The following is an 18,395-nucleotide window of genomic DNA, read 5'->3' as shown; positions in this document are numbered from 1 at the left end:
TGTCGATGAAGAAGGGGATGCCTTGGGCATCCCCAAGCTTAGACGCTTGAGTCTTCTTAATATATGCAGGGGTGAACCACCGGGGCATCCCCAAGCTTAGAGCTTTCACTCTCCTTGATCATGTTGCATCATACTCCTCTCTTGATCCTTGAAAACTTCCTCCACACCAAACTCGAAACAACTCATTAGAGGGTTAGTGCACAATATAAATTGACATATTCAGAGGTGACACAATCATTCTTAACACTTCTGGACATTGCATAATGCTACTGGACATTAGTGGATCAAAGAAATTCATCCAACATAGCAAAAGAGGCAATGCGAAATAAAAGGCAGAATCTGTCAAAACAGAACAGTTCGTATTGACGAATTTTAAAATGGCACCAGACTTGCTCAAATGAAAATGCTCAAATTGAATGAAAGTTGCGTACATATCTGAGGATCTTGCACGTAAATTGGCTTAATTTTCTGAGCTACCTACAGGGAGGTGGACCCAGATTCGTGACAGCAAAGAAATCTGGAACTGTGCAGTAATCCAAATCTAGTACTTACTTTTCTATCAACGGCTTAACTTGGCACAACAAAACACAAAACTAAGATAAGGAGAGGTTGCTACAGTAGTAAACAACTTCCAAGACACAAAATAAAAACAAAGTACTGTAGGTAAAAACATGGGTTGTCTCCCATAAGCGCTTTTCTTTAACGCCTTTCAGCTAGGCGCAGAAAGTGTGTATCAAGTATTATCAAGAGACGAAGTGTCAACATCATAATTTGTTCTCATAATAGAATCAAAAGGGTACTTCATTCTCTTTCTAGGGAAGTGTTCCATACCTTTCTTGAGAGGAAATTGATATTTTATATTACCTTCCTTCATATCAATGATAGCACCAACAGTTCGAAGAAAAGGTCTTCCCAATATAATGGGACAAGATGCATTGCATTCAATATCCAAGACAACAAAATCAACGGGAACAAGGTTATTGTTAACGGTAATGCGAACATTATCAACTTTACCCAAAAGTTTCTTTGTAGAATGATCAGCAAGATTAACATCCAAATAGCAATTTTTCAGCGGTGGCAAGTCAAGCATATTATAAATTTTCTTAGGCATAACAGAAATACTTGCACCAAGATCACATAAAGCATTACAATCAAAATCTTTAACCTTCATCTTAATGATGGGCTCCCAACCATCCTCTAGCTTTTTAGGAATAGAGGCTTCACGCTCTAGTTTCTCTTCTCTAGCTTTTATGAGAGCATTTGTAATATGATGTGTGAAAGCCAAATTTATAGCACTAGCATTAGGACTTTTAGCAAGTTTTTGCAAGAACTTTATAACTTCAGAGATGTGGCAATCATCAAAATTCAAACCATTATAATCTAAAGCAATGGGATCATCATCCCCAATGTTGGAAAAAAATTCAGCAGCTTTATCACAGGCAATTTCAGCAGTTTTAGCAGTTTCAGGCAATTTTTCGCGCTTTGTATTAGAAGTAGAAACATTGCTAACACCAATTCTTTTATTATTAATAGTAGGAGGTGCAGCAACATGTGTAGCATTAGCATTACTAGTGGTGGTAATAGTCCAAACTTTAGCTACATTCTTCTCTTTAGCTAGTTTTTCATTTTCTTCTCTATCCCACCTAGCACGCAGTTCAGCCATTAATCTTATATTCTCATTAATTCTAACTTGAATGGCATTTGCTGTAGTAACAATTTTATTATGATGATTCTCATTAGGCAAAACTTTTGATTTTAAAAGATCAACATCAACAGCAAGACTATCGACTTTAGAAGCAAGTATATCAATTTTCCCAAGCTTTTCTTCAACAGATTTGTTAAAAGCAGTTTGTGTACTAATAAATTCTTTAAGCATGGCTTCAAGTCCAGGGGGTGAACTCCTATTATTGTTGTAAGAATTCCCATAAGAATTACCATAGCCGTTGCCATTATTATAAGGATATGGCCTATAGTTGTTACTAGAATTGTTCCGGTAAGCATTGTTGTTGAAATTATTATTTTTAATGAAGTTTACATCAACATGTTCTTCTTGTGCAACCAATGAAGCTAACGGAACATTATTAGGATCAATATTAGTCCTATCATTCACAAGCATAGACATAATAGCATCAATCTTATCACTCAAGGAAGAGGTTTCTTCACAGAATTTACCTTCTTACCTTGTGGAGCTCTTTCCGTGTGCCATTCAGAGTAGTTGATCATCATATTATCAAGAAGCTTTGTTGCTTCACCAAGAGTGATGGACATAAAGGTACCTCCAGCAGCTGAATCCAATAAATTCCGTGAAGAAAAATTTAGTCCTGCATAGAAGGTTTGGATGATCATCTAAGTAGTCAGTCCATGGGTTGGGCAATTTTTAACCAGAGATTTCATTCTTTCCCAAGCTTGAGCAACATGTTCAGTATCTAATTGTTTAAAATTCATTATGCTACTCCTCAAAGATATAATTTTAGCAGGGGGATAATATCTACCAATAAAAGCATCCTTGCATTTAGTCCATGAATCAATACTATTCTTAGGCAGAGATAGCAACCAATCTTTAGCTCTTCCTCTTAATGAGAAAGGGAACAATTTTAGTTTAATAATATCACCATCTACATCTTTATATTTTTGCATTTCACATAGTTCAACAAAATTATTAAGATGGGCAGCAGACATCATCAGAACTAACACGAGAAAATTGCTCTCGCATAACAAGATTCAGTAAAGCAGGTTTAATTTCAAAGAATTCTGCTGTAGTAGCAGGTGAAGCAATAGGTGTGCATAAGAAATCATTATTATTTGTGGTTGTGAAGTCACACAACTTAGTATTTTCAGCGTTGGCCATTTTAGCAACAGTAAATAAAACAAACTAGATAAAGTAAATGCAAGTAAACTAATTTTTTTGTGTTTTCGATATAGCAAACAAGATAGCAAATAAAGTAAAACTAGCAACTAATTTTTTTGTATTTTGATTTAGTGCAGCAAACAAAGTAGTAAAAAAAACTAAGCAAGACAAAAACAAAGTAAAGAGATTGAGAAGTGGAGACTCCCCTTGCAGCGTGTCTTGATCTCCCCGGCAACGGCGCCAGAAAAAGAGCTTGATGGCGTGTAACTCACACGTTCGTTGGGAACCCCAAGAGGAAGGTATGATGCGCACAGCAGCAAGTTTTCCCTCAGAAAGAAACCAAGGTTTATTGAACCAGGAGGAGCCAAGAAGCACGTTGAAGGTTGATGGCGGCGGGATGTAGTGCGGCGCAACACCAGGGATTCCGGCGCCAACGTGGAACCTGCACAACACAACCAAAGTACTTTGCCCCAACGAAACAGTGAGGTTGTCAATCTCACCGGCTTGCTGTAACAAAGGATTAACCGTATTGTGTGGAAGATGATTGTTTGCAGAAAACAGTAAAACAAGTATTGCGATGGGATTGTATTTCAAGAAAGAGAATTGGACCGGGGTCCACAGTTCACTAGAGGTGTCTCTCCCATAAGACAAACAGCATGTTGGGTGAACAAATTCCAGTTGGGCAATTGACAAATAAAGAGAGCATGACCATGCACATACATATCATGATGAGTATAGTGAGATTTAATTGGGCATTACGACAAAGTACATAGACCGCCATCCAACTGCATCTATGCCTAAAAAGTCCACCTTCAAGTTATCATCCGAACCCCCTCCAGTATTAAGTTGCAAAGCAACAGACAATTGCATTAAGTATGGTGCGTAATGTAATCAACAACTACATCCTTAGACATAGCATCAATGTTTTATCCCTAGTGGCAACAGCACAACACAACCTTAGAACTTTCTGTCACTGTCCCAGGTGTCAATGCAGGCATGAACCCACTATCGAGCATAAGTACTCCCTCTTGGAGTTACAAGCATCTACTTGGCCAGAGCATCTACTAGTAACGGAAAGCATGCAAGATCATAAACAACACATAGATTTAACTTTGATAATCAACATAACAAGTATTCTCTATTCATCGGATCCCAACAAACGCAACATATAGAATTACAGATAGATGATCTTGATCATGTTAGGCAGCTCACAAGATCCGACAATGATAGCACAATGGGGAGAAGACAACCATCTAGCTACTGCTATGGACCCATAGTCCAGGGGTAGACTACTCACACATCACACCGGAGGCGACCATGGCGGCGTAGAGTCCTCCGGGAGATGATTCCCCTCTCCGGCAGGGTGCCGGAGGCGATCTCCTGGATCCCCCGAGATGGGATCGGCGTTGGCGGCGTCTCTGGAAGGTTTTCCGTATCGTGGCTCTCGGTACTGGGGGTTTCGTCACGGAGGCTTTAAGTAGGCGGAAGGGCAAGTCAGGAGGGGGCACAGGGGCCCCAGATGACAGGGCGGCGCGGCCAAGGGGGGGGGGCGCCGCCCTAGGGTTTGGGCACCCTGTGGCCCCACTTCGTTTCGTCTTCGGACTTCTGGAAGCTTCGTGGAAAAATAGGCCCCTGGGCGTTGATTTCGTCCAATTCCGAGAATATTTCCTTACTAGGATTTCTGAAACCAAAAAAAGCAGAAAACAGCAACTGGCACTTCGGCATCTTGTTAATAGGTTAGTTCCAGAAAATGCACGAATATGACATAAAGTGTGCATAAAACATGTAGATAACATCAATAATGTGGCATGGAACATAAGAAATTATCGATACGTCGGAGACGTATCACTTCTCAAAGGTTTCTGTAAGGTCGCTAATCAAGTCGGATCCTTTCCGAGTCATGACCGCGATGTCGTCGACGTAGGCGTGTACATTCCGGCCAATCTGGTCCTTCAAGCACCGCTGCATCGTACGTTGGTAGGTGGCACCTACATTTTTCAAGCCAAAAGACATAGTAACATAGCAGTAAGTGCCAAACGGGGTGATGAATGAAGTCGCCTTTTGGTCGGACTCTTTCATCCGGATCTGGTGATACCCGGAGTACGCATCAAGAAAACACAGAAGTTCCGCCCCTGCCGTCGAATCAATGACTTGGTCAATGCGCGGCAGGGGAAACGGATCTTTCGGGCAATGTTTGTTCAAGCCAGAGTAATCGATGCACATCCTTAGTATATCAGAATTCTTTTTGGGTACAAGGACGGGATTTGCGATCCAATCAGTGTGGATAACTTCTATTACAAAACCTGCCTCTAGTAACTTTGCTAACTCCATTCCTATGGCGCGGCGCTTCTTGTCTCTAAAGCATCGCATAGCTTGCTTCACCGGTTTAGCCCCCGGGTTTATGTTGAGGTAGTGCTCGGCGAGTTCCCTTGGTACTCCGGACATGTCAGAAGGCTGCCATGCGAAGATATCCATGTTAACGCGGAGGAACTCGACGAGCGCGTCTTCCTATTTGGGGTTCATGTTGGCTCCGACTGAGACCTGCTTGGAATCGTCACCTTCCTTGAAGTTGACTTTCTTGGTCTCTATCGCGGCCTTGAAGGAGTTTTTGTGCTCGGAGATTTGCTTCTTGGTGGTCTGCATTTCAGTCGGATCCACCGCGGCTCTGTAGCCTTTCAGCTCTTCTCCAGATATCACAGACTCTGCGAAGGCGGCTTCGCCCAACTCGCACTCATGAGCCTTTTTGTAGTCTCCGGATACGGTAATCATACCATTAGGACCCGGAATCTTGAGCTTGTTGTAGATGTAGCACGCTCTTGTGTGAAACTTGTGGTAGGTGGGCCTGCCGAAGATGACGTGGTAGGAGCTCTTGAAGGGCACAACTTCAAACGTGATCTTCTCTTCGCGGAAATTGTGAACATCGCCGAAGGCCACGGGAAGTGTGATGCTGCCGAGGGAATTCGCCTTTTTACCCGGAACTACGCCATGAAACTCAGTGTTGTTGTGTTTGAGCTGTTCCTTGGTAAGGTTCATCCGCTCTAGAGTCTCCAGGTACATGATGTTCAAGCTGGCTCCACCATCCATGAGGCACTTGGAGAAGTCATACCCGTCTATGCGGGGACTTACAACCAAGGCGTAGCACTCTTTTGGCACAATGGTAGGGTGATCCCCCTGTCAAATGTGCACGGGACTTCCGACCACCTGACATACTGCGGCACAGCCGGAACTGTGGCGTTCAGGATCCGGATAGCTGACTTGGTAGCGCAGACTGTTGGGGTTCCGAGGAAGGTGTGGTACGCGCCCACACTCTTTTTTCTCAAAGGGGTTGGATTTACCTGCGGACCCTGCCTTGGGATCCGGCGAGTTATCATCCTCGTCCATCGCCTCGGAACTTTCCTCCTCTTTGTCCTTGTTCTTGCCCTTGCCTCCTTTGCCGCGTGGGCGGTGCTTCCGGGCTTGCTTGTATCCTGCCTCCGGGTCGTTCTTCAGATCATTGACCCACTTGCAGTTGCGGTTGGTGTGAGTGGACTTCCCCGTAACCGGATCCAGGTGGGCCAGGCAGGGCATGTCTCTGTACTCCTCATAGGTTTGCGGGGCGCGGGATCCAGCAGCTGTGACCTCAGTGCCATGCTGCTGGCCCCTGCCGGCTCCGCCTCCACGGCCGCGTCCTCTTCCGCCTCCTGGACCTCCGCGTTGGAACGCCATGGCGACCATCTCGGATCCGCCACTCTTCTGGTCATCAGGGTTTTTGCGCTTGTGGCTGCTGCTGTTGCCGTTATCACGGTTCTTCTTTTGTTGGTGTAGGGGAATTGCTGTGGCTGCGAGATCTCCGCCTGCGTCATCATCGGCGGCAGTATGATCACTGGCAATGGAGATCATGTCATCCAAAGTCAGTTTATTTGCGTTAGCCAAACAAGTGAGCTTGTGCCTCAGCAATCCTCCTCTCTGCAGTCCACCAATGAAGGCGTACATGGCAGTGGTGTGGTCGACGTTTTCGCACTCGTTCCTGCATGCCAACCATCGTGTGAGGAAATGTCTTGAGGATTCTCCCTTCTTCTGGATACATGCTTGTAAGTCGCTTGCTGTGGCAGGTCTTTTGTAGGTGCCCCTGAAGTGTTTTTCGAAAGCCGTCTTTAGGTCAAACCAGCAAAAGATTGAGTTCTTCTCGAGGTCGCTGAGCCAGATCCGGGCTGGACCTACAAGGTACAGCTGAAGCATGCGGCAAGCGATATTAGGGGTTCCTCCGGCAAAGGTTACTGCATTGTAGTAATCCTCTATCCAGGTATCCGGCCTTTCGGTGCTATCATAATGCTTCAGGTTTCCGGGTAGCTTGAGATTCATCCTTGGCTTTGGTTCCTCTCGAATCATCCTGCCGAAGCACTTCGGTCCGATGTAGTCAGTTCTGTATTCGTTGAGGCGTTCCCGCGCGTCACGCGAGCCGTGGCGAGGAGATTGTGAGCGAGAGCGAGATCTCCGGCCGCCGCCTCCGCCTCCACCTCCGCCGCCACCGCTAGGTGGTGGTGAGGGAGACCTGCGAGGGGGTCGATCCGACTTCTTGCTTCCGCCTTCAGATTCTCCTCGGCCCTCCCGATGCTGGCTCCGACTCCTGTGGCTGCCTTCGCCTTGGCGCTGGCTGCCATGGTCGTTCCGGCTCCGGCGAGGCTCCGGGTCGCGGTCTTCATTCCGACTCCTCCTAGGCTCGGGCTCACGATCGTTGTGCTGGCTCCGGCGGGGTTCCGGAGTGCGCTCCCTGTTCCTGTTTCTTGAGGGCAGCACGTTGTCGCGGATGACGATTCCGCCAGGCCCATGGGGCCTGGTGTTTCCGGCTGGACTACGGCGGCGAGGGGGACGCGGATATCCGTTAGGCGGAGGAGAGGGGTTGCGGTACTTGTCCCTTCCAGAGTACATTGCATCCTTTCCCTTTCTTGGATCTGATGGAGGTGTCCTTGATGGAACGGGGATTGGATTTGGGTGTTCTCTGGCTTTCCTTCTGCGTTCCGAGGATCCGGTTCGCGACTCGTCATCTCGATGGCGGTTGTCGTAGGCGTCCTTCTGCGCGGTGGAGACGCAATGCTCTGGGTTAGATTCCAGTTTGCACGAAGTGTCTGCCTTACTCTCCTGCCTCACTGCTGAAGCGACGAGCGCGCGAACGTAGTCGATGTCGATCTCCTCGTTCTTTTTCTTCAAGATCTCTGCAGCCTTCGTCATATTGTCCTTTGGAGTTGCGAACGGCTGCTGCTCAGTGGGCGTTGCGAAGGTGATCCTGCGGGGAGCTATCAACTCTCGCCGAACCCTTTCAACCTCATGATGAGCTTCAACGATCTTGTCCTCCCAATGCTTTCGGAGTTCCTTGACCTTTGCCAGTCCTTCGTCTACCTCCTGCTCGCGCTGGATGAAGTCTTCCACAAAAACTGCGGCGTGCTTCCTTTCCTCAAGCATTGCGGTTGCGGTGTCCTTCAACTTCTTGGTTGTGGCCAGCATCTCCAATCTCTTAGCTTCTAGTGCTTCTATGTCTTCGGGAGTGATGGGTTTGTTAAGAATATCCGAGCGATAAACTGCGTCCATGCCTGCTTGTGCAACCATCTCTTCAGGCGACAGGAGGTCCTCGGAGGAGGAATCCTTACGGGGTCGCTCCCGCGACATTGGAGATCCTTGACGGGATGGCTGAGGGTCGGATTGGGTGTTTGCATCTTCTGATCCAGGTTCTCCCATCGCCGCCACAGTTGCAAGTACCTGCTTAGGCTGGGCGGATTCAACTTCAGGCTGATCACCGAAACCGTACTCCCCTAGCTTGCGGTTGAACTCTTCAGTATCCATGGAGGGGGTATCCCCGGAAATTGGGCTTAGGTTGCCCAAAATCGACTCTTCGGCCGGAGTTCCGCTTTCTCCGACAGGTTCGACCTGATCCGGAGCAGCGTCGTTTTCCGGTGCCTCGACGTGCTCGGGACCAGCTCCGTCTTCTTGAGGGGCGGTTCCGGCGGTATGGGCCAGGAAGTGTACGAAGTGGCACCTCTGCTTTTCTAACACCTGGGAGACCCAGGCGGATCTGCATTGGTCTTCCACCGTTATCTCCTGCTCAGGGGCGGATTGGGTGGGCTTTGAAATTTCCAGATCCAAGGCGAAATCTTCCCTGGGAAGCTCCTGCATCTCAGATCGGATCTTCGCGACTGCGTCCAAACAAAAATTCGGAAATTTTAAACTTAACGAGATTCGACTAAGATTCGTCCAAACTTACAAGATTCGAACGAAATTTGACTAAAATTAAACTAAACCTAATCTAGAACCACTTGCGGCGGCCGGAGGCGTCGTAGTACTGCTGGAAGTTGTACATGTCGTCGGTGACGACCTCCTGCTTGACGCGCTCGCCGACGGGCTCGTCGACGGGCTCGTCCTTCACCGCGCCGCTTGGTCCTGCCTCGTCGTCGTCGGTGAGGTCCACCAGCGGCTTGCCGGAGTCGCGGATGGACAAGGCGATCGCCGCGTCGAGGTCGCCCCTCCAGGCGTCCTTGTCGTTCATGGACGCCAAGAACGCCGCCCGAAGACCTGGGCAGTCCTCGGGGTCATCGCTGCTGGCGATGAGCCGCTACTGCCGCTCATACTCCGCCAGCAGCGCCGCCTGCGACGCTTCCTCCGGCTCTTCCTTCACCTCCGGCTTCGGGATAAGGAGGGCGCCGCCGCGCCTCCCCTGCTGCCGCCGGCTGCCGCTGCCGCTGCCGCCACGCCTCGTGTTGACGGGCGTCGCCGGCTCCTCCTTCACCTCCCGTTTGGGAACGGTGTACGGCGCCGACCGGTAAGACGAGGACGGCGTCGATCGCGCCGGTCCTGAGGAAGAAGAGTGCGAGGAGGACGAGTAGTCGTCCTCCTCGGCTGCCATTGAGGAGACGACGGCGGCGACTACGGCATCTCCAGCCTTGGAGCGCCGTTGCGGATGCCGCGGATGACGTTGTCGAGGGTGCGCCCCGGAACGCCCCAGAACAGGGCGCGGCCGTCCTTGTTCCAGCTATTGGGGCCGCCGACGAGCCCCTCCGTGCTGTTCATCTCGATGTCGTACTTCGCCTTGAAGTACGTCGTCCACCAGGCGTCGTTGTTGTCGACCGCCCACGTCGGATCCAACCGCTCCTGGGCGGTGAGTTGAGCCCGACGGGCCTTGACGGCGTCCCACCATTGGTCCGTGCGCGGCTTCGGCGGCGGCGGAACGCCAATGCCGTTCACGGCCATCTTCCAGCCGCCGCTGCTTGGCAGCCGCATGTCTGGCGGGACTGGATACCGGGCGCGGTACACCGCCCACGCCTCCGCCACGGTGAGGCTGCCGCGGCCGAAGCCGTTCGCCGCGGCGATCTTGCGGGAGGACGAGGTCGACATTTTTTTGGAGAGACGAGGAGAAGATCTGGGAGGGGGGAGGCGGCGGCGATTGTGATGAGCGGCGAGAACTGCAGGGCGTCTTAAAACAGCGGCGGCAGCGGGTGGTTGTACGCAATAACTCCGGCGCGGACGGTCACGCGGCCATGCACGACGAGACGCGTCCCTGCGTCGCCTGGGAAAACAGGGACGCCATTAACGTCGCTTGACCAAAGGTAGGCGACGGGGTTTTAGCCTTCTGTGCCGCTGACGAGTCGGCCCCGCCACTCCCCGTCTCGCTTTTCGTTGTGTCCGGCTTGCCCGGTGCGTCCCCTGTGGGACGGGGACGGGCTCGGGGCACCGGACACCGAATGGGGGCGCGCCGGACAAAAATGGGCTTGGGGGGACGCGGCTGGAACGCATTTTCTGTCCGGCGCGCCCCAAATCCCTTTGGGGGACGCTTTAGGGGACGCGGCTGGAGATGCTCTAATCCGATCCAAATACGGAATTATACATGACACGGGAACGGGATGAAACGTCGGCCAGAGAGGAAGGGATCCGACTCCAGTCACAGTTCGGCCGTAGGGTCCTACTCCAACTCCACATCGTTACGTTGGGAAGAGCTTTTGCCATGGTGTCTCCCGGCTGCGCGGGTGCATAGCCATAAATATTGAACTACCTGACCAGCCTCATACGACAAACGCAGCCGCATTATTCCCCTGCGCTGCCGCTGGACTGAGAGATCGGACGAGCGAGCCGCCGCCACCGCCAGGCCCGCCATGGCGCAACGGCAGGTGAGGATCCAGGCGAGCGGGTTCGACGCCGCCAAGTCCTTCTTTCAGCACGTCAAAGCCGCGTCTGATCCAGCCGTCTACGTGGAGCTCCTCCGCCTCCTCCGGGGCCTCAGCACCGGCGAGACCGCCGACCGCCGCGGAGTCGCGGACAAGGCGTGCGCGCTCCTCCGCGGCCACCCCGACCTCGTCCGCCGCTTCCACGCATTTCTCCCCGACGAGCACGCGCCCGAGCCCGCCCGCGAAGACAACGCCACGGCGGTGGCGGCGCCGCCGACGAGACCCAAAAGGGAGCGCCGCCCCACGGCCGCCGCAGTCAACGACGACGCCGACTTTGGCAGAGCCTTGATGTTCTTGGAACGGGTGAAGAAGCAAGCGGGGCCGCTGTACGAGAGGCTCCTCGCGCTGCTCTTCCAGGTGGGCTCCGACGAGACGCTGGACGGGAACCAAATCTACAGACGGGCACGTGAAGTCTTCGGCTCGGCGCACGCCGCCCTCCTCCGCGAGTTCACGGAGTACCTCCCGACGGGGGGCGACTTTCTGAGGCGTCGCGCGAAGAAGGAGCCGCCGTTGCCGCTAGAGCACCGTGCTCCGGCACCGAAACGCAAGGCCGCCGCGGCCGACGACAAGCCGCCGATCGCGGCGAAGAGGCCCCGCGCCGAGGGCCGGAAGACGACGAACAGCCGGCGCGCCAGTTCTCCCGCCGTCGTCGACGCACGGAAGAGCTCTGTGTCCAGGGACAGGGAGGCGTGGGAGTTCGAGACCACGTACACCAAGCTGGTGGCCACGATCAGACGCACCGAGGAGCTACTGAAGCAGTACGAGCCGCCCGAAGACGAAGACGAAGACGCGCCGCCGCCGCCTCCACCCCGTGGCGGACGCTCGTACGAAGATCTCTTCCCCGACCGCGAGTGCCAGGAGGTTCTCCGGGAGATGTACCACGACATGCTGGACCCGATCCAGGAGGCGCTCGAGGACGGCGCGCGGACCGAGATGGCGCTGAGGACGATAAAGCGCAGGCTGGGGATGCTAGAGCAGGTGGCCGTGAAGATCGCAATGGAGCGGCGGGATCGCGCCCGCGTCGAGGCCAGGATGTGCAAGCTCGCCGTCGATCGGGTCCTCCGTCTTCGTAAGGAGAGAGCAAGTGTACGTGGTCGCGTCCGGCCGGCACGGCGTGAGGCGCTCTTCAGCCAACATTGTTCGCCGTTGCCCGTCTGCTGAATCTGGCACCTAGCATCAACCGATCCGTGCTCTTGTGTGTTCAAGTGTTAATGTGCAGATGTATTTCATCTTCTATTTTTAGTGTTAGGTGCGCTCTGCTCGACGGGAACATCGCCTAGTTGAAGAGGAGGTAGTGCTTTGGCTTGTGAACATGTTACGAAAAAATACAAAAAGGAAAATAAAAAATGTTACAAAATTCTGGAATATGTACATCGAGACATTCTATGTTCGCATATAAGTTTTAGAAAAATAAACATCTCATGTGACATGTGAAAAAATACAAAAAAAGGTTTGTTAATTAGTTATGTTGGAGCATCAAATTTATCCTTTAACAAAAAAAGGCAAAAAAATTTGTACAGATACAAAATGTCTAGATGTAAATGCGTAATTTTATTTCATAATTTTTTACATTTTGAAATGTGTTTTCAAACAATGGATTCATATGCATCCATGAGTCGAATTTTATTTCCCTAGCTAAGGAGAGAAAAATTGTTAAATGGAAAAAAAATCATTTTTCGTAAGCTCGCCGTCGATTGGGTGCTCCTTCTTCGTAAGGATATCTTCAGACTACATTGTTAACCATTGCACGCCTACTGAATCTGGCACCTAGCATCAACCGATGGGTGGAACGCAGCGATTTAATGTGTTGTGTTATGAGCAGGAGTGGTGACATCATGCTAACGTCACCCATTTGCTGATCAAGTTTCTAAAAATTCATGGGAGAGTGACTCGTGGGATCCTTTTCACCTCACCAAACAATCTGAGTTCTACTGACGGTGAGTGAGAGTAGTAGCCTTTAATTCTGGTTGGGATCATAGCTTTTCCGGTGCACGAAACAGTTTAAGAGGTCAATTTAGACCAAAATTAGTTAGTTTAGTCTACAAACGACAAGAATTTCGAATCCAGACTTCGATTTGGCAAGCTCGAAGTTTAAAATAGGCTTTTACCATGTTATATTGTAAGCGAAGCCATTTGCATTAGCATCAACATCGAGGTGGCATGCACACGGAAGGAGGCTTCGGTGGACGAGATTCACGTGGCATTTAGGAGCAATAAAAGAATAGTCCAGTGCCCTTGTGTATGCAAGCGTTTTTTTCGTTTACGGGTAGAGGATCATTCAATAGCATACCAGTACGTTGCTACGTTTGAAAGATAATAATATCTTGCATCATGGTCCATATTTGGTAGAACCGGTCTATCGTATTAGTTTGTTTGCAATCGGGATACCAGATAAACATCTTGCATCATAGTCCATATTTGGCAGAACATCGAATAAATTATGATTGCACAAGATAATAATTTATAAAAGTAAAGACATCATAATTATACTTATTTACTATATTAGTAGTCCTTCTTATTTATTTTGGTAATTTATTAACCAATGATCATAGCTCAACACTTATCGAACCAGCAAGTTCTCTATTGGCACAGTCTTCTTTCTACTTCACCACTGAGAACGGTGGCATGGCTACCGTCGGTGGCGGTGGACATGGTGGTCTTTCCACGCGACGTCGTGGTAGCATGGCTTCGTGGACAGCTGCGTGGTGTTGGTTGTGGTAGTGAGAGTTAATATCACCATGTGAAAATAGGTGAGCCTATAGTTAATCTCGTATGCAACCAAGCCAAAGGTGAGTTTCGTAGGTGGACGTATCGAATTGAGATAAGTCAATTTATCAAGTTGATGCATTTCAATTAGGATTTCAAATCAAGATAGAAAAAGACTCATGCGCCCCAGAGAGCATTCTCTTTCACTTGCACTGAAAAACCCATTCCAAGTGAGAAAATAGCTTGCGCGCTAACGCACGAACACCTTTCAAGCAACCCAGTAAGGACTTGAGAGTAACAAAGGTCAGATGCAACAGATCTGAAAATTCACCATGAAAAAGACTCTAAGTTATACCATTGGTGTTCCTGGTATAGCATCCAGGGCATGTTCATGTGTTTAGTCTTAACCCTTGAGATTCAGATTTCAATAGAGATTGGATTCGTCGCATCTAGAGGAAGAGGCCTAGCTGGCGAGCGATCCCAGTACACGGCAGAGAACAAGACAGTAGGCGAGTGTACCTTTGTTCGCTTCTTTTCCACCAAATGGGAAAATCCAATTCAATGAGGATTTGGTTCACCCCATTCGTACCCGTCATGGACGTGGATCTTTAGCTAGCATGTATCATCTTACATGAATACAATATGGTATACATAACCCAGAAGAAGTATGCATAAAAGTATTTGCCCAAAAGGATAATCCTAAAACCCCGTCTGTCTTCTGGATTTGGAGAAGTGCTAATTTTCAAGAACGAGAATCTTATGATATGGTGGGAATTTCTTATGATAATCATCCATCTGGCCAATAGATCCTCTGGATCTTCCACTTTAGTATATAGAATCAATTCATCACTCATTGAGTGAGTGAACCCGGAGCAAGAATGTCGTACCATTATGGAAGTGACCGTGGCCATGTCTTTTATGTGAAAATATCTGATAACCCACAAGTATAGGGGATCGCGATAGTCTTCGAGGGAAGTAAAATCCAATTTATTGATTCGACACAAGGGGAGACAAAGAATACTTGAAAGCCTTAACAACCGAGTTGTCAATTCAGTTGCACCTGGAAACAGACTTGCTCGCAAGAGTTTATCAGTAGTAACAGTTTTATAGCAGTAGCAGTAGTGAAATAACAGCAGCAGAGTAACAAAGACAGCAGTAGTGATTATAGTAAACAGCAGGATTAAAATACTGTAGGCACGGGGACGGATGAACGGGCGTTGCACGGATGAGAGAAACTCATGTAACAGTCAAGCAGGGGCATTTGCAGATAATAATAAAACGGTATCCAAGTACTAATCAATCTATAGGCATGTGTTCCAATTATAGTCGTACGTGCTCACAATGAGAAACTTGCACAACATCTTTTGTCCTACCAGCCGGTGGCAGCCAGGCCTCTAGGGAAACTACTGGATATTAAGGTACTCCTTTTAATAGAGTACCGGAGCAAAGCATTAACACTCCGTGAACACATGTGATCCTCACATCACTACCATCCCCTCCGGTTGTCCCGATTTCTGTCACTTCGGGGCCATTGGTTCCGGACAGCGACATGTGTATACAACTTGCAGGTAAGACCATAAACAACGAATATCTTCATGAATCAATAACATGTTCAGATCTGAGATCATGGCACTCGGGCCCTAGTGACAAGCATTAAGCATAACAAGTTGCAACAATATCATAAAAGTAACATCTACGGATACTAGGCACTATGCCCTAACAATCTTATGACTATTACATGACCAATCTCATCCAATCCCTACCATCCCCTTCAGCCTACAGCGGGGGAATTACTCACACATGGATGGGGGAAACATGGCTGGTCGATGGAGAGGCGTCGGTGGTGATGATGGTGATGATCTCCTCCAATTCCCCGTCCCGGCGGAGTGCCAGAACGGAGACTTCTGGCTCCTGAGACGGAGTTTCGCGATGCGGCGGCGTTCTGGAGGGTTTCTGGCGACTTCGACTTCTCCCCGTGCGTTTTTAGGTCGAGGCCGATAAGTAGTCCGAAGGGGGGCGTCGGAGGCCGGCCGAGGGGGCCACACCATAGGGCCGCGCGGGCCCCCCTAGGCCGCGCCGCCTTATGGTGTGGGGCCCTCGGGCCTCCACTTGATTTGTCCTTCTGGCTCCGTCAGTATTCTGGGAAAATAGTGAAGGAGATATGCCCTAGAGGCAATAATAAAGTTGTTATTATTTATATCTTTATGTTTATGATAAATGTTTATATATCATGCTATAATTGTATTAACCGAAACATTAGTACATGTGTGATATGTAGACAACAAGAAGTCCCTAGTATGCCTCTTAAACTAGCTTGTTGATTAATGGATGATTAGTTTCATAATCATGAACATTGGATGTTATTAATAACAAGGTTATATCATTGTATGAATGATGTAATGGACACACCCAATTAAGCGTAGCATAAGATCTTGTCATTAAGTTATTTGCTATAAGCTTTCGATACATAGTTACCTAGTCCTTATGACCATGAGATCATGTAAATCACTTATACCGGAAAGGTACTTTAATTACATCAAACGCCACTGCGTAAATGGGTGGTTATAAAGGTGGGATTAAGTATCCGGAAAGTATGAGTTGAGGCATATGGATCAACAGTGGGATTTGTCCATGATGACGGATAGATATACTCTGGGCCCTCTCGGTGGAATGTCGTCTAATGTCTTGCAAGCATATGAATAAGTTCATAAGAGACCACATACCACGGTACGAGTAAAGAGTACTTGTCAGGAGACGAGGTTGAACAAGGTATAGAGTGATACCGAAGATCAAACCTCGGACAAGTAAAATATCGCGTGACAAAGGGAATTGGTATTGTATGTGAATGGTTCATTCGATCACTAAAGTCATCGTTGAATATGTGGGAGCCATTATGGATCTCCAGATCCCGCTATTGGTTATTGGTCGGAGTGAGTACTCAACCATGTCCGCATAGTTCACGAACCGTAGGGTGACACACTTAAAGTTGGATGTTGAAATGGTAGAACTTGAATATGGAATGGAGTTCGAATATTTGTTCGGAGTCCCGGATGAGATCCCGGACATCACGAGGAGTTCCGGAATGGTCCGGAGAATAAGATTCATATATAGGATGTCATTTTATGTGAATTAAAATGTCGCGGAAGGTTCTATGGAAGGTTCTAGAAGGTTCTAGAAAAGTCCGGAAGAAACCACCAAGGAAGGTGGAGTCCACATGGGACTCCACCTCCATGGCCGGCCAACCCTAGTGGGGGAGGAGTCCCAAGTGGACTCCCCCTTAGGGGGCCGGCCACCCCCCCATATGGGAGGTGGAACTCCCACCTCTAGTGGGAGTCCTAGCTTGGCTAGGTTTCCCCTCCATATGGAAGGTTTTTGGTTCGGGTCTTATTCGAAGACTTGGATACCAACACTTGGGGTTCCACCTATATAATGAGGGGCATAGGGGAGGGGGCCGGCCAACAAAAAGCCACAAGTTGGCCGCACCCCCTTGAGGCCGGCCACCCCCTCCCAAACCCTAGCCGCCCCCCTCTCCTCCATATCTCCCGCATAGCTTTAGCGAAGCTCTGCCGGAGTTCTCCATCGCCACCGACACCACGCCGTCGTGCTGTCGGATTCAAGAGGAGCTACTACTTCCGCTGCCCGCTGGAACGGGAGGTGGACGTCGTCTTCATCAACAACCGAACGTGTGACCGAGTACGGAGGTGCTGCCCGTTCGTGGCGCCGGAACCGATCGTGATCAAGATCTTCTACGCGCTTTTGCAAGCGGCAAGTGAACGTCTACCGCAGCAACAAGAGCCTCCTCTTGTAGGCTTTGGAATCTCTTCAAGGGTGAGACTCGATACCCCCTCGTTGCTACCGTCTTCTAGATTGCATCTTGGCTTGGATTGCGTGTTCGCGGTAGGAAATTTTTTGTTTTCTATGCAACGTTATCTTACAGTGGTATCAGAGCCGTGTCTATGCATAGATGGTTGCACGAGTAGAACACAATGGTTTTGTGGGCGTTGATGCTCTTGTTATCTTTAGTTTGAGTACTTTGCATCTTTGTGGCATAGTGGGATGAAGCGGCTCGGACTAACTTTACATGACCGCGTTCATGAGACTTGTTCCTCGTTCGACATGCAACTTGTATTGCATAAGAGGCTTTGCGGGTGTCTGTCTCTCCTACTATAGTGAAGATTCAATTTACTCTTCTATTGACAACACTAGTATCACCGTTGTGGTTCATGTTCATAGGTAGATTAGATCTTACTCGAAAACCCTAAACCACGTAAAATATGCAAACCAAATTAGAGACGTCTAACTTGTTTTTGCAGGGTTTGGTGATGTGATATGGCCATAATGTGATGATGAATATGTATGAGATGATCATTATTGTATTGTGGCAACCGGCAGGAGCCTTATGGTTGTCTTTAATTTTCATGTTGAGTAGTATTTCAAAGTAGTTGTAATAGTTGCTACATGAGGTGAACAACCATGAAGCCGGTGCCATGAACCTTGATGCTACGCCGACGATGATGGAGATCATGCCCGTTGATGATGGAGATCATGTCCGTGCTTTAGAGATGAAGATCGAAGGCGCAAAGACAAAAGGGCCATATCATATCACATATGAACTGCATGTGATGTTAATCCTTTTATGCATCTTATTTTGC

At 49.0% G+C, this 18,395-nt stretch overlaps 1 protein-coding gene across 1 annotated transcript; it reads left to right on the top strand.

The window, feature by feature from the left end:
• The first annotated feature begins 10,965 nt into the window (after positions 1-10,965).
• Positions 10,966-12,288, top strand: LOC127304317 (uncharacterized). The gene has a single exon (XM_051335009.2). It carries the CDS (start codon positions 10,966-10,968, stop codon positions 12,196-12,198), a length of 1,233 nt encoding a protein of 410 aa, XP_051190969.1. The 3' UTR covers positions 12,199-12,288.
• Positions 12,289-18,395: the final 6,107 nt, after the last annotated feature.

This window comes from Lolium perenne, chromosome 5 (genome assembly GCF_019359855.2).
Source record: "Lolium perenne isolate Kyuss_39 chromosome 5, Kyuss_2.0, whole genome shotgun sequence".
NCBI lineage: Eukaryota > Viridiplantae > Streptophyta > Magnoliopsida > Poales > Poaceae > Lolium > Lolium perenne.
This window is presented reverse-complemented; position numbering and strand designations above follow the sequence as displayed.

Excerpts from the sequence above, each read along its gene's own strand:
- LOC127304317 (XM_051335009.2), top strand. The coding sequence starts at position 10,966 with ATGGCGCAACGGCAGGTGAGGATCCAGGCGAGCGGGTTCGACGCCGCC.